A 15260-nucleotide genomic window follows, 5' to 3' on the forward strand; every position below is an offset into this window, starting at 1 on the left:
ATTCCCAGTAGTGATTAAAATATTTGAATTTGCACAGATTTCAATTAAATGTCCTTTATTTCAAAGCAGAGACATAGGTGGTATACTTATTCATAGTCATAAATGATACGAAGAAAAAAAGTAAAAAATAAAAAAATAAAATAAATGATATGAAGTTAGGGCTAGGGGTATTTTAGTCTCCCAGGCTGCAGTCTAAGCAACAGAAATTAATTACTCTAGGTTCTGGAGCCTAGAAGTGCAAGGTCAAGATGCCAGCAGGGTTGGTTTTGTTACCGACCTTGGGGTTCTTTGACTCATGTGTGTAGAAACAGACACAAGGCCAAGGATGGCGCGGGAAGTATTTTTTGCTAGCTCACCCCCCAGCTGAAGAAGATAGCCTTGGGAAAAGGGATACAGGGCTGCTCCCTGAACAATGGCCAGGGGAAGTTTTTGAAAGGGCTGAGGTAGGAAAAGAGTCCAAGCTCTTAGGAGTAAGGAAACATGGAAACATAAGAAGCTGGGGGCATGGATGCAGTTGCCAAAACTTGCTTCTTCATACATCATATGCTTTATTTGCATGTTAAATCTCTACCTCAGGCATGATTTTTAGCATTATAATGAGGGGAAATTCTGTGGGAGGCCAGGGCTAGGGTCCAGTGCGGCTCTGACTGGTCTGGTCTGGTCCCTAGCTGGAGCAAGCCGATGGTTAAGTTGGGCCCTGGAGTTTGTTTCAAGCTTCTGGCTTCCTGCTTCCTGGTGTCATGCAGCACGTGCCAGGTGGGCTAGAGAAATGGGTTATCTGAGGGGCCCGAGGTGTTCTTCAAGTTCATGTTCTACAAAAGAAGTACCTCAGAAAAGACAACTGCAAAGGAGCAGACATATATTTAAAAAGCTTTCATTTTGAAACAGACTAAAATTGTAAGGAGATTAGGGCCCAAAGGCAACTTCATCCCAAGGCCTGCTTTTCTAGGCAGGCACCTAAGAATATCTATCTGGCTCAGTTTCTAGTAAGGTCTCTCTTCCTGACTGGCAGACAGCCACCTTCTCACCGTGGCTTCACATGACTTCTCCTCAATGTGCACAGAGAGGGAAAGAGTGATCTCTTTAAGGCCACCCATCCTATGGGATTAGGACCCCACCCTTATGACCTCATTTCATCTTAACTGCCTCCCAAAAGCCATATCTCCAAATATAGTGACATTAGGAGTTAGGGATTCAACATATGAATTTGGGGGGCATATAAGTCCATAGCAACAGGCAAACTTAAAAGACAGATTGATTTGTCAGATTCAAACTTGATGGGATGAGCACTGGGTGTTATGCTATATGTTGGCAAATTGAACTCCAATTAAAAAAAATATGTAAAAAAAAATCTGGCTGACAGATCAGTTGATTTGTTCACTCCATAAATATCCACTGAGCACCTACTATTGTCCATGTGCTGGCCTGGGTACTGGGCCACAGTGATGAGCAAAACCAGATGTAACCCTGCTGCCTCATGGAGTGTACAGTCTAGCAGTGGTCAGTCATTCATCAAGCAACCACACCACCTAACCATGAAGGTAGCATCAACATGCAGGGAAAGAGGACAGAACCAGGGGAGATTATGACACATGGGCCCTGCCTGAGGCATGCAGGCACCTGGAGGAGAGAGACAGGAGCTAAGGAGGTGGAAAATCACAGGAAGAGGGAAAAGCAAGTCAGCAGAAGCATGGTGAGAGGTGGGAGGTGGAAGGTAGGAGTGATGAAGACCATGTGGAGGAAGCAACAGAGAGGAGGAGACCTTACGGACTCTCCAGGGCAAGCTAAGGAGGTGGGTTTTCATCCTGAGAGCAGCGGACCACAATTTAAAAGTGTTAAGCAGGGGGGCAGCATGACCAAGATATGTTTTTGCACGTCTCCCTGGGCTGCCTTGCAGAGAACAGACAGGGAAGAGGCCACATGGGTGTGGGACATGGGTGGAGAAGGTAAGAGGCAATGATTGCTTGGGTGAAGCAGGGTTTGACAAACTGCCTACCACCTGATTGATTTTTCTATAAATAAAATTCTACTAGCACACAGCACAGCCACGCACATCCATTTATGGATCATTGTCTGTGGTTGCCTTCCCACATGGGCAGAGGCAAGTGGTCCCACGTGGCCCTAGCCAAGTGTTGGGCTGGACTTCCAGAGTGGGCATGCCAGGGGAGGTGACACCGGGGAGGTGACTGAGGAAGGAAGCCCGCTGGCGCCTAAGGTATGCGTCCCATATGATGGCTGAGGGGACAGGAGGTGTCACGGGTGACTTTCAGGCTTCAGCCGACAGGGTCCAGCCTCAGACACCCTCATATGATGTGTAAATATGAACTTAAAATAACGTTCAGCAAGTATGACATTTTGCTTTCATGATGGCTATTTTTTTATATGCCTAGTTTTTCAAAAAGGAGAACAAAAGACTGCCATTTCCTCATGGGTCCCAGGGTTTGAACCTTCTGAGAATGTGAGAACGTCTCCGGCAGACACCTCATCCAGCACCAATTGCCTACAGAGTCCACGTCATATGCATGGTGTGCCATCCGGGAATATTGATATAGGAATGGAGAGCTATAGAGGCCCATTCGGAGACGGTTTCTCAAGCAGTTTTGTGATTGTCTACTTGATGTTCTTTGTCTCTCCTTTCCACAGAAAAGTCTGGACACCTACTGTTTCCTGGTCTTTGCCACAATCTGCCTCACGGGTGCTGTCTATTTCTATTTTGTCCTGCCTGAGACAAAAAACAGAACATTTGCGGAAATCAGCCAGGCATTCGCCAAAAGGAACAAGGCAATCCCACCAGAGGAGAACACCAACTCAGCTGCATCTGATGCTAAGGTGACCAGAAGGCCCGAGCCAGACCCTGCCTCCACTCTGGACAATTATACCAAAAATGGGATTGTCTAAATGGATGATCTCAGCATTTCAGGAAACCAAAGTTTTCCCTACATGGTTAATAGTATTAAGTATTTAAAAATAAACCTTTGCTAATCTAACGTCACAACCATTTGGGTTTTATTCATAAATGAATCTCCAAACTCTTCTGGAATGCAGAAGGGATCAGCTTATATTTCAGTAGACTCACCCTTCTTCCATTTGGATCCATGGCCTGTCTTCTTCATGACTTCACCCATGGTTTCAAAATGAAATTGGGGAAATAGCACTTGATGGCTTTCTCACAGGGAAGCAATAGTCTGACAGAGGACACAAGTGATGGGAAACCACAGGTAGAGGTATTGGTTCTGGCTCTCCCATAAGTAGCCTCGAGCTGCCCTCAACCTGGATCCTGAGGCCTCAAGGGACCCTGGGCTTTGGTCCTAGATGAAGGTTTTCAGAATTCAGTGGAAAGACTCTTTGTACCTCCTAATAAATGCCTGTTACCAACCTCTGGCTTGACTTTGTGGACCTCGGGCTCAAGAAGCTGATACCAACCCACCATCCTCAGGCTCTGCCCCTCCCAGGCTGTGTCCATAGAGCTGCAGACTTCCATCCCTTACTGTCTTCACCTCAGAGTATCAGATCTATCTCAGAAGGTATAAAGAGGATCAAGATGTAGGAGAAGTAACTTGCCAGTAGCTGGGGCAGGAACCCCAAAGTGAGTTCTGTTCAATTGAAAAAAGAATATTAAGAATGACAGGGCGCCTGAGTGGTTCCATAGGCCAAATGACCTTCAGCTCAGATCATGATCCTGGGGTCCTGGGATCAAGCCCTACATCAAGCTCCCTGCTCAACGGGGAGCCTGCTTCTCCTTCTCTCTCTCTCTATGCCCCTGCCCTGCTTGTGTGTGCTTACTCTCTCTCTCTCTCTCTCTCTCTAAAATAAATAAGTAAAATCTTAAAAAAAAAAAAAAATTACTCGGAGGCTTAGCCTAGTCTTGGTGGAAAGACAGGGCAGAAGAAGACCAATGTCATAGCTCAGCCAGTAAAGCTGAGGGCAAAGTCTCCCTTCCTCTGCCCCTTTGCTTTCTATTCAAGCCCTTGACAGATTAGTTGAGGCCCACCCACAGTGGGGAGAGCAATCTGCTTTACTCAGTCCACCAGTTTAAGTGCCAGTCTTTTCTGGAAGCACCCTCACAGACATGGCCAAAATAACATTTAACCAAATATCTGAGCACCCCATGACCCAGTCAAGTTGACACATAAAAAACCATTACAGATAGTGAGTTCACCATTACACGGAGTGCTCAGGCAAAGGTTGGGTGATTGCCTATCTCGATTGTTATTAAGGAAATCTAAGTGTCACTTGTGGAAGAAGGTGTTAGGAGTAAACATTGAGGATTCTTCCAACCCTTGTGTGCTAGGGCTGTTTGGGTTGGAACAATGTGCAGCCCACCATGATAATCCATGCCTTGTGGTTTGAGTGATTCCCTGTACTTGCCTTCAGAATGAAACAAATTCAAAATGCTCACATATAAATGAAAGTGCACATGAGTCAGCATGCACGTGTTAGAATTTATATAACAATAGGAGTGGGCCGGAGAGGAAATCTCTGGACATAGCAACACCCTTGGAACCCCTCAGCCACAATGCCTCAGGCTTTTCTGACCATTCTTGACAAGGACAGCCTTAGCCAAAATCTGAATTCTGAGTTTCCTTTTCCACTGAATACTCTGTCCGCACTGAGCTTCTCCTTTGGTTGATTGCCAACTCAATGCACCATACTTCCCAGCTTTGGTTTCGCCAAAAGATCTGGGTACTAGGTAGCTAGTGAGGACACATCAGTGAGCAGGAAAGTACACTGCTCTTACCTGCATCCGCTCATGCCTACCACAGAAGACTGAAAGTCAAAGAAGCATTAACAGTGAAGTGTCCCCTCAGGACCCAGAAGCCAGGAGACATAGCAATATAGGAACAGGCCACAGGACCACTTCATCAGGGGCCAGTGAGGAGTGAGGATCAGGAAAGCCTTCCCAAACAAATGATGGTGATGAGATGTGGAACAGCATAACTAGTAGGCAGTAGGCTCGGAGTTACTCTTATGTGTTTCCACATTTGAAAACTCAGCAGAGCAATATTTGTAAATGTTTGAAAGAGAAAACAGTATGGTGCCCATAATCTCACATGCTTCCATGTTCACCTAACACTATCACTCTAATTTTTATCCATCTCCATCCATTTCTGGCCTTGATTTACATTGTGATAGTCACAAAACACATAAAACAATGATTTACAATTCTCTTGTCTCTTAGCCCCTATTTTTCCCACTTTCTGTTCAATCAAACACAGCATCTCCATTCCAAAGCCTTTCGATCACTCTCTTAACATCGGCTGCAGTGAACTCTGCACATACAGAGTTGTTTTACCGATGCTGAGGGAGAGTGAAGAGTGGGGAGGCAGAGAGATGGGCATTTCCTTGAGCCTTGCCTTTCCTTGAGCTTGCTGACAGGTACTAACAATTTACAGCCCCCCATATCCATTTGTGGACCCTAAATAAATCACTGCTCAAGCTAATAGACCTCTGTCCCAACCCCTGCCCAAAGATTAGGGATTAAGTCCTAGTCTTACTGTTTTACTTTATCCTTTCATCTCTAAGCCATGAGGGCTGACATCTCCTCTTTTCGGGTTCACTGAAAGAAAAGTAACTCTTCCAGCCTCTGGGTCTGGCTAAGATGAAATGAGCATACTCTGCTCTATTTCCCTCACTGATGATGATAACCAAAGCCCCTGGATAGAATACATAACCCAGATCTATGAAAAATAAATGATAGCAGCAAATGGAGGAAGCCCATCAAAACACACAGGACAGCCTATATGGCAGTGAGTTTTCTGCATTTGTTTTCCTCTCATATCTCCTGACTTAAACTCCAGGACAGGCCAATTCCCAGAGCCACACAGTCAGTGCCAAAGAGGAAGCTCCAAGAGAAACCCTCCCTGTCTGTCCAGAGGCACGGGGGAGGGATGGGGCGGGTGACCCTCTGGGGAAAGAATATAGGGGGAGGTGAGGGAGAGTCTTTGAAGAGTAACAAGTTCTTCCCTTTTCTGGCCTTGAGGCCAGCTCCTGTCATGAAGCTGAATTCCTGGCGTTGGCAGCAGTGGCAGCCACAGAGAATGGTGGCCTTACTCTTGCATATATTCACCTGCTCTGGGCTTTATAAGCTGGTGCTTATCTTTAAAATATGAAGCACTGGGGATCCCTGGGTGGCTTAGCGGTTTAGCGCCTACCTTCAGTTCAGGGTGTGATCCTGGAGACGGGAGATTGAGTCCCACATCGGGCTCCCTGCATGGAGCCTGCTTCCCCCTCTACCTGTGTCTCTGCCTCTCTCTCTCTCTCTCTCTCTGGGTGTGTGTGTGTGTGTCTCACGAATAAATAAAATATTTAAAAAATAATAAAATAAAATATGAAGCACTATGCCAGGAGGGCAGGAGCCATGTCTGTTTGACTCCAGCTAACAGAATACCTGGCACATAGTAGGTGCAGAGTAGATCTTGGTTGAATGGAATGGGTAATGAGGTAGGCAGGGAAAAAATGGCCCCCAAAGATGTCCAAGGCCTAGTCCCCAGAACCTGTGAACGTGTTACCTTCTTACATGGCAAAAGAGATGCTGCTGGTGTGATGAAGTTAAGGATCTTGAGATGGGGAGATTGACGTGGATTATCCGGCGAGCCCAGGGCAATCGCAGTGGTCTTCATGAGAGGGATGCAGGAGGGTCAGAGTCAGAGAAGGACATGTGACTTCAGAGGCAGCAGGGGAGGGAGGATGAGAGGGGGAGAGAAGGGAGAGGGAGAGAGAGAGATTTGAAGATGCGACACTGCCCACATTGGAGATGCAGGAAAAGGCGTCACAAGCCCAGGACCGCAGGCAGCGTCCTGGAAAAGGAAGGGGAGAAAGGGAAACAGACTCTCCCCTAGAGACTCCAAAAGGGATGCAGCTCTGCCAACATCCTGGATTCATCACTTCTGGCCATTAGAACTCAAAGATAATACATTTGTGTGGCTTTACGGCACCAAGGTTGTGGTGATCTTTCCGGCAGCAGTAGGCCACTGATACAGGGAGGGGTGAGTAAGCAGGGCACAGGAGGGTTCCCTGGGGTGTGAGAAGAAGGTGGTAGAAAGTCTTTTCATAGTTATTTTTCATTCTGAAGTAAATATCACTGGACTCCTTTTCTATGATTCGAACACTGTCCCAACCCAGGCCAGCTGTTGCTTGGGTTTCACATCGGGCTTCTCCTCATGGACGTCTTGAAGACCTTCTCTCCCTCCCCCTGACCTCAAGACCTCAAGAGTCTGACTTCTCATCTCACACGTGTAGCACTTCATGGTCTCTTCCTGCTACGAGCTAAAGTGCCTTTTGCAAGATGTGGCTGTCGTAATGGCAGCATGGGCCACCGCCTGGGACCCTACAGTTGACACCACACCCTAGGGGTGCAGGGCGGTGAGCGGTAAGGTGCCTGGGATCACAGCTCATGGACAGGACTGCTCAGCCATGGCCTCTGCTCCAGAGTCAAAACTTCCGTGTCATTTAAGTGACTGTCATTTGGAGTCGCTCTGACTCGTGACTAAGCCTAAACTCACCTCATTCAGGTCATAACAGGAAAGAGCCCAAGGCAAATGAGAATATATGAAGCAAAAAAAAAAAAAAAAAGAAAGAAAAAGAAAAAGACTGACTTCTCTTCCTCTCAAGACCTGCTTTCATATTACTGCCTGTGATGCTGAAGGTAGCCTGTGGAGTGAATCCTGGATTCATTTCATCTGATTCAAGCCCTGCTCTTCCAGCTCCAAATCCAGCCAAATTTGGTATTCCTGTGACCACCTACGGGACTTCAGAAATATGGCCCCAGCCCCTTGTCTCCAGAACAATGGCTGTGGCGTGTGCATCCCTTCCACTGTGACAACCAGACACCTGCTGACCTGTGGTGGGCTGAAGCATCAACAGCCCTGGTGAATCACACCTCCCGGGTTGCTTGTCCTTGTGTCATCTCCGACCACACTGAGTCTAGATATGGCCACACAACTCTCTGGCCACTGAGAAATCAGAAAATATGACACAAGCAGAAGCTTCATAAGCACTTGTGCTCTGGGGATTTCCCTCCTGGAATGCTGATGTCATCATGCAAGAAGCCCAAGGTCCCTCTCTGAGGATGAAAGGTGCCAAAGGGGAGGGGCCCGCTATCTCCACTGTCCCAGCCGAGCCCGGACCCAGTGACCCTGCAGCTGTATGAGTGAGTCCAGGAGATGGTAGCACAAGTATCACTCAGCCATTCACAGAATCACAAAGAATAATAATAGGCTGCTGTTGCCTTGAACTGCCATGTTTCGGCATGGTTTGTAAAACCACGTACAGATAGCTGATATAGACCGTTAGCTCCCGTTATGTTTTGTCATTACTGAGTTACATGGCACTGCTTAGAGCCCGTATCCCAAACAAGAACAGAATTAACATTCTCTGGGGTCAAGTCTAGCTCATTCACCCCACGAACCTTTGTTGAGCACCTAGCATACACCCATCCTAGATACTGGGGATCCAGACACGGATGAAACCAATCTCTTCCTTCAAGAGGCTGAGAGTATGTTGGGAAAAACAAACCACTGATGATCAGCAGAAGTCCAGTGGTCCCTCTATGTAGAATGTCTTTCCCCTTCTCCTCACTTTGGGTGATTTCTGTTCATCCTCAAGGACCACGCCGAGGCCCCCCCGGCTGTAGGAGTGCCGACCACACTGGCTCTCTCTCAGGCCCTCCATCTCGCGTACGTGGCTGGTGTACAGGTGACGCCACTTTAGGTAACTACCCTGTGACCTCACCACCATGCCCCTCACTGTATAAAAGCGGTGAGTTATAAAGTCTGGACTTTATGGAGAATCGCTGTGCGGGACCTGGATCATTTGTCCACCTATCTTCCCCGTCTGCAAGTCACCCTGAATAAAATTCTGTAAACGATACGGAGTGGCTTGCTTGGGTTTTCAATCTCAAAGTTTCTTCTCAGTCAGGAGGCTAACTTCCTGTCCATCCTCTAGCTTCTAACACCTGCCCCTGAAACTCCTTCTCTGCTTCTGCAGTCTTGGCTGGGTTCTTTTCTTTTGCTTCTCACAGAAGCCTGTGTTCCACCTTTATTCAGGGATTTAACACTGCATCACCATCATGGTCATCTTTTTTTTGCTTAGATATCTCCCCAACGAGATTCTGAGATCCTACAAGAAAATGACCGATGCGTCTCAGGATGCCGTGTTCCGGGCAAGCGCTCATTACACACTCACTGAACAAATTAATACCCTGACGAAGCCATGAAGAGGATATGTTGGGACCCCCTGCAGAGTGACTAGCTGCGGTCTAGGGTGATTGGGCCAGATGCTTCCAAGTGGTAGCATGTGAGCCTCATCTCAGTTGTAGTATTAGGCATTTGTCAGGCTGAGGAGAGGCAGAGAGGAATTTGAAACAAAAGGGCCAATGACTCTGGAATGTCAGCCAAATACAGTAGCTATGGGTACAAGACTAGGAGACCACACTGGTCGGTGGTTTGAGTCTGAACTGTGAAAAATCATGAGTGTGGCAGCCACACTACTTCCTAAATATGCTCAGGACCAACCCTGCCCCACACCTTCAATTTCTGGCTGAACACAGGTCTATGCAGACAACACCCTCTTCTGATACTACTTCTCACTGGAATAAATGAGGGGACTCTAGGGGGGTCCGATCATTATAATCAGGCATATTCCCATTTCCTTTCCACTGAACATTTATTCACTGCTTGTGAACCCCAAAGGATGGAGGTCTCATTGAATGACAGGGGCTCGGCAGCTGCACACAGTTTCAGATATTTGCTGTAATCTACACTAAAATGTGGATATAATTATCCTTATCAGAATCATGTCCCCTGGCAAATCTGTACATTAAGTCAAGTAAATTTCCTCTCATTAAATCACAGCATTTGGGGACTGCGGTTTGTCTCAGCCAAGAACCGGAGCTGGAAGTAATAAAGGCCAAGGCAAAAAAGAAGTTAGGTTCTCAGCAGGACATGTGGGTGGTGAAGACAGAGGCAGAATTTCAGAAGTGTGCTAGGAGCCCAAACCTCCAGCAGCTCCATGACTGGGCCTCTTGAATTTAGAGCAGGCACTTCTCAGCCGCTCACCACCTCCCCACGTGGCAAATCGAGAAGGTTGCATTCCGAGTGAGCTCTCGGAGCAGCAAAGAGCATCTAAAAGAAGGTATTTTCAGCAATGAAACAGATACTTCGGAAATGGCCTTTATAGTTTTATCCTGTGAGTGAAACAAAAAAGAGCAGCTTTGTGCAGGAACTATGGTCAGTGTTTCACACATGCAACCCCCCCCCCTTGTTTCCACAACAGGACGGTGAGGGGAGTTGTAAACACACTCATAAAGTCCATTTCTTTTTCTACAGAGAATCTAATGCAATCTAATTAAAGAGCTTGGCCTGGAGCCTGGGGACCCTGGACATGTCCTCCTACCTGCTGAATCTCCAGCAGCTACCACTGTTCCTTGCACACAGTAAGTGCTAAACAGAGAGAAGCTGAATGAATAAATCGTGAATACAGTAATTTGTTGAAATCAGGACATTTTGACAGTTTAAAATGGGAACCAAGTTTAAAGATATTAGAAATCACGAGGCCAGCAAAATGTGGCCGACACCTAATTGCAGGGAACACACCCAGCAAATGAATGTCTGTCAGTTGAATGAATCCTGACTCATACTAGCTTAAAACTTAAAGATGGAAGTTTTTCATTTGCTAAACTAGATGTCTAGTAAGGCAACTAGCTTAAGTCTTGCCTGGATTCAGGGGCTCAAGTCACGTCACTCATGGTTCCAGCTCTGTCTCTGTCGTCTCTTGGTTCTGCTGCCCTCTGCTTGGTTTTCTCTGCTTGAGAGTCCCAATGTGGTGGACTCCAGTTGCCCCCAGCCTTGCATGTTCTCAGCCTGGCCACCCAGTGAGGGGAAAAAAATCCCTCTCCCAATGTATTATTTGTCTATTGCTTTGGAACAAAACTCCCCAAAACTTAATGGCTTAAAAAGAACAGCCATGTCTCTGCTCACAATTCTGTGGGTCAACAAATCGGGCAAGGCTCAGCTGGGCAGTTCTCTGGATCCACGTGGTGTTCTCTGTATTCAGTCAAGTATTTGCGGTCAGGTGATGTCAGCTGGGGGCTGGTTGGGCTCAGATGGCCTCATGCACGTGTCAGAGGCCTCAGCCGAGGGGGCTAGAACAGCTGGGATGGTTGAGCCCCTCTCTCTACATGGTGTCTCTCTGCATGAAGTGTTTCCATCTCAGCCTGGCTTGTTCAAAAAGCTTCAGTGTTCCAAGAGAATGAGAAGAGAATCCGCAAGCCCTCTTGAGGATGAGGCTTGGAACTCACACATCTCCTCAGTTGATCAAATCAGGTCATGGAACCAGCCCCAGTTCAAGAGGAATGGATTCCACTTCTTGATGTGAAATACATGAAGTCACATCACAAAGGGACAGATAGGAGCTGTAGTGGTGGTGGTCAGCTTTGCAAACAATCTACCACCCTCAGTGTCTACGTATCAACCTCACAGATTCTTGTTTCCCTACTCAGGTCACATGCATGCATGTCCCCCAGGCAGTCACAGTGACCAGGGAGGATGAGTTGCTCATATGCTCAACCCAGAAGTGGTGGTCAGAGGGTGGTATAATTGGAATGGCAACTCTTCCAGAGCCACCTAGAATCAGAGAGGGACTCCCCAGCAAACCAGAAGAGGATGGAAAGTGTGTTCAGGAGACAAAGCAAATGCTAGCAAGCTCCAAGGCAGGCTCTGTGCATCATAAGGGGATGGTGATCAGCCATGAAAGCCTAAAAATAAAGCTGGAAGCATCAGAGGGCATTGGCCATTGGCCCTCTCAAGGTTAAAGATGCCCTGACCCATAGACTCAACCTGTCCAATCGCTCTTTAATTATGGAAACAAATGCGCAATTCTCAATGTCAGCTGCCAGAAATAACAAATATTTGTGTCCCCTAACTCTCATGTCTTTTTTTTTTCTCATTCCATAATGCCTTGGTGGCCTTCTCATTAGAATGATTTCCAACAAGCTGCTCAAACCAATTGGAACTCTTATTTTTCTCAATCCTTTATTTCACAGCAAAAATTGGCAAATTATCATGCCTGGTTTATAGATCACTCTCTTGTGAGGACAGTAGGGATGTGTCACCCCCACTCCCAATCAATTCTCAGGTACCAAGAATGTTACATCTTTAAGGCTAAAAGCCAGACTGTGCTGAATTTACAAATCTCTATCCCTTGAGGCATCTTGGAGGTGCCTGAGCTCCACTGTGTCTCTGGGTACTGTCCCCACTTGACGTCAGAAGAAACTAAAGCTTCAAGAAGCAGCTTGCCCAAGGTCATGAAACTGTGGACCGTGACCCATAAAGTGGCTCCTCCTCACTGATTAATTACAATCCCTTTACTCACAGGACTCTTGGCGTGGTCTCACTCTGTGCCCGACAGTGCCCCAAGCGCTGCTGCCGAGAGGATGGGGAAGAGGAAAATCTCCAGCTATCCTGGAATTGGCATTCAAGTGAAGTGCATGGCAAATAAGAACAAAACAAACACATAGGTCACACACAAAAATCTAATGGGGATGAATTCAGTACAAAGAATCAGAACACAGTGTCCAGGTTGTGACTTCAGATCGAGTGGCTGGAGAATGACAACATGAGAATAGCATCCTACTGTTACTCATGGAGCTCAAATGCCCACCTGCAAAATCCCTAAATCTGTTGACAGGACAAAATTATCTCTAGAGCATCATCACGCACAACACATCCTGTGGATAAAAGACTCGGTGGGCTGGGTTGGCATCCTTCAGGTCAGGATCAGGTGAAACCATGAATGCTTGCAGCAGAAGCTATAATTTATTGAGCCGTGCTGGGTGCCTAAAATGAATTCTCTCTCCTGCTCATGATGACCTTGCCAATGCAGGTGTTGGTCTCAGCATTTAACCAGTGAGGGAACTGGCATCCACGAAGACATTTATCCCAAGGGAGGTGGGAGGGGACAGGTCATGTTGAGCATGTAGGCCAGGCTGAAGCACGGTTTGGAATCCTCTTCCCCGCTGCAGACTTGAGCCCCCTGCCACCATCCCCTTTCCTCCCCCTCCTCCCTAACGGCTCTGCTCCCCTCACAGTATTCCAGAGACCCCAGCCCCACCTCCCTTTGTGGTCTCCTCCCAGATGTCAGCAGTTTCTATTTGCATGGGAGAGGCATCTGGCTTCCCATGGCCAACCCATTCCCTCCAACTCTCACTAACCGGGTGTTCCCCAGCCTCTGTTTCCCAGCCTCTGAGCCTAGTGAATCAGCAGCCAGGACCCCTGGGCCTGGGGAGGGACTGGAGAAGGAGGAGGTGATGCCCAAGGACTTCCCTCCCATCCCATCCTTTTGCCTCAACCAGGAAACTTTAAGGCAGAAATTACTTGCCCGTGTGTACCATTTGTATTCTGAAGTCCAGGACCTGCCCAAGATATCCTAGTGGATGAGCAACGGAGTTTGTATTTGAGCCTAAATACTCTAAGTCCTAACCTAATGCGCATTTCACTGTGCCACACATGTCAAAACTATAAAGGAATTTTCTCACCGGGGGGATTTAGAGTCAACATGAGGCGCACAGACCCTCCTCTTTTCTTCTCATGGCATCAAGAGCCTCCCAAGAAACGCCACTTGGCCCAAACCCAAATGTTGCCCACCTCCAAGGCTGCAGGGAACCACCAGTGTCTGATCATGTGGAAACAGAGGCAGAAGAGAAATTATTAAATTCCATTACCACTTACAGCCCGCAAACAAGTCCTTGAAACAGGCAGAGTGATCTTCCTCTAGGGACTCAACTGCCTCCATGTTAATACTGTGCTGAGGGCAAAAGGCAATACTATCCCGACCCCCAGGATCCTGTGACTCTACTAGAATATGTAAAAATTTCCTTTGGAAACTTCCTTCATCTCTACCCCCACCCAAGATACGTATTGACAATCACCCCCCAGGCGAATGACCCACCGACTTGCATCTGAAGGGTTTTGTGACTAGGGTTTTACTGGAAGGTAATAAATGACCTTTTCCTAACAATAGCTAGACCCCTCAGCGTCCTGGAAACCTTGCTTTGAAAGTTCCTTAGACATTTATACCACCCCTAATCCTCTAGGAACTCGAAAGTTTATAAATCACCACCCCTCACCACCCTGATGCAGCTCTTTCTGCCCACAGGTCCTGTCCCCATGCTTTAATAACACCACCTTTTTGCACCAAAGACATCTCAAGAATTCTCGGCTGTTGGCTTCAAGCCCTAACATCTCTCCTACATCACCTGGGACAAGATAGAACTGATCTTGTCTGATCTTGTCTGATCTGCTGGGCTGGTCCAAACCAAGGTCATCATGCTGCCCCTTCTTCTGTGTGAATGGTGGCCCCGGGGGTAGGGTCAGGGCAGCCCTGACCCTAATCAGCTAAGACCCAGCGGAGAGATTCCTAAGCCAAAAGACAATGTTCTTCTGGGCCTCCCACTGCTGCTGACCTTGGAAGTGTGTTGCAAAAGGGGAGAGAGCAAGCCTTTCTCAAAGACTGGATTCATGAGGCTTCGTCCAGTATGTGGGCGATCTTTATCTGTGGGCTTGAGATACCCGTGGAAGAATTCCAAAGTCTTTCTTTTAAATGTGCAACCAAAAAAATTTTAAAATAAATAAATGTGCACCCACACTTACCATCTCAGGAAGTGAAAGGGCGTACAAGAAAGGGCCCTATGGACCAGGTAGGACTCTAGAATGGGAGGGATTGCTCGTGGGTTGGTGACAGCTAGGCACAAATTTTACCAGCACGCTCTGTCTCTGCCTCTCTCCATCTTTCCATTAACTCAAAACACTACGGTTAGGAAGGAGCACTCCGCCTGTGGCCAGCCCTGGGGATGGGAGAGGCCTCCAACACACCCTCTGCCTCCCAGAAAGGCAGCCGGCACACAATTTCAGCGCCCAGGGGTGAGTGGGAAGCCAGAATGTTATGGAATTAAAGGAGGGCACCTCAACGGCGGCGGCGAGAACCAGAGAAGGCTTCCTGGAGGAGGTGGGCTCTCACTAGAGGGAAGCACACAGGTAAGGGGAAGAGCCCGCTACCCAGAGCCCAAGGGCATGTGACACAAGAGAGCATGCATGTGGCCAGTGCGGTGGAGCGCAGGGTGATTTAGAGGGTGGGAAGGTGCCGTAAGATTCCAGACCTTGCATTCCTTTGTGAGGAATCCAGACTTTAAGCTGAAGTCGAGCAGTGACAAAATGTACTTTGTGAAATCCTAGACCCCAGGTGCCTGGGAAAGAGTGGCTCCTTGG

At 47.6% G+C, this 15260-nt stretch overlaps 1 protein-coding gene across 2 annotated transcripts in view; it reads left to right on the plus strand.

Annotated features, from left to right (window-relative positions):
- Positions 1–2987, plus strand: part of SLC2A9 (solute carrier family 2 member 9) — a 206111-nt gene extending 203124 nt beyond the window's left edge. For both annotated transcript variants that reach the window (XM_072806326.1, XM_072806315.1), the window contains one exon: positions 2644–2987. In XM_072806326.1, the coding sequence (XP_072662427.1) occupies positions 2644–2898 (255 nt within the window). In that variant the 3' untranslated portion in view covers positions 2899–2987. The remainder of the gene's footprint in view (positions 1–2643) is intronic.
- Positions 2988–15260: the final 12273 nt, after the last annotated feature.

This window comes from Canis lupus, chromosome 2, assembly GCF_048164855.1.
Source record: "Canis lupus baileyi chromosome 2, mCanLup2.hap1, whole genome shotgun sequence".
NCBI lineage: Eukaryota > Metazoa > Chordata > Mammalia > Carnivora > Canidae > Canis > Canis lupus.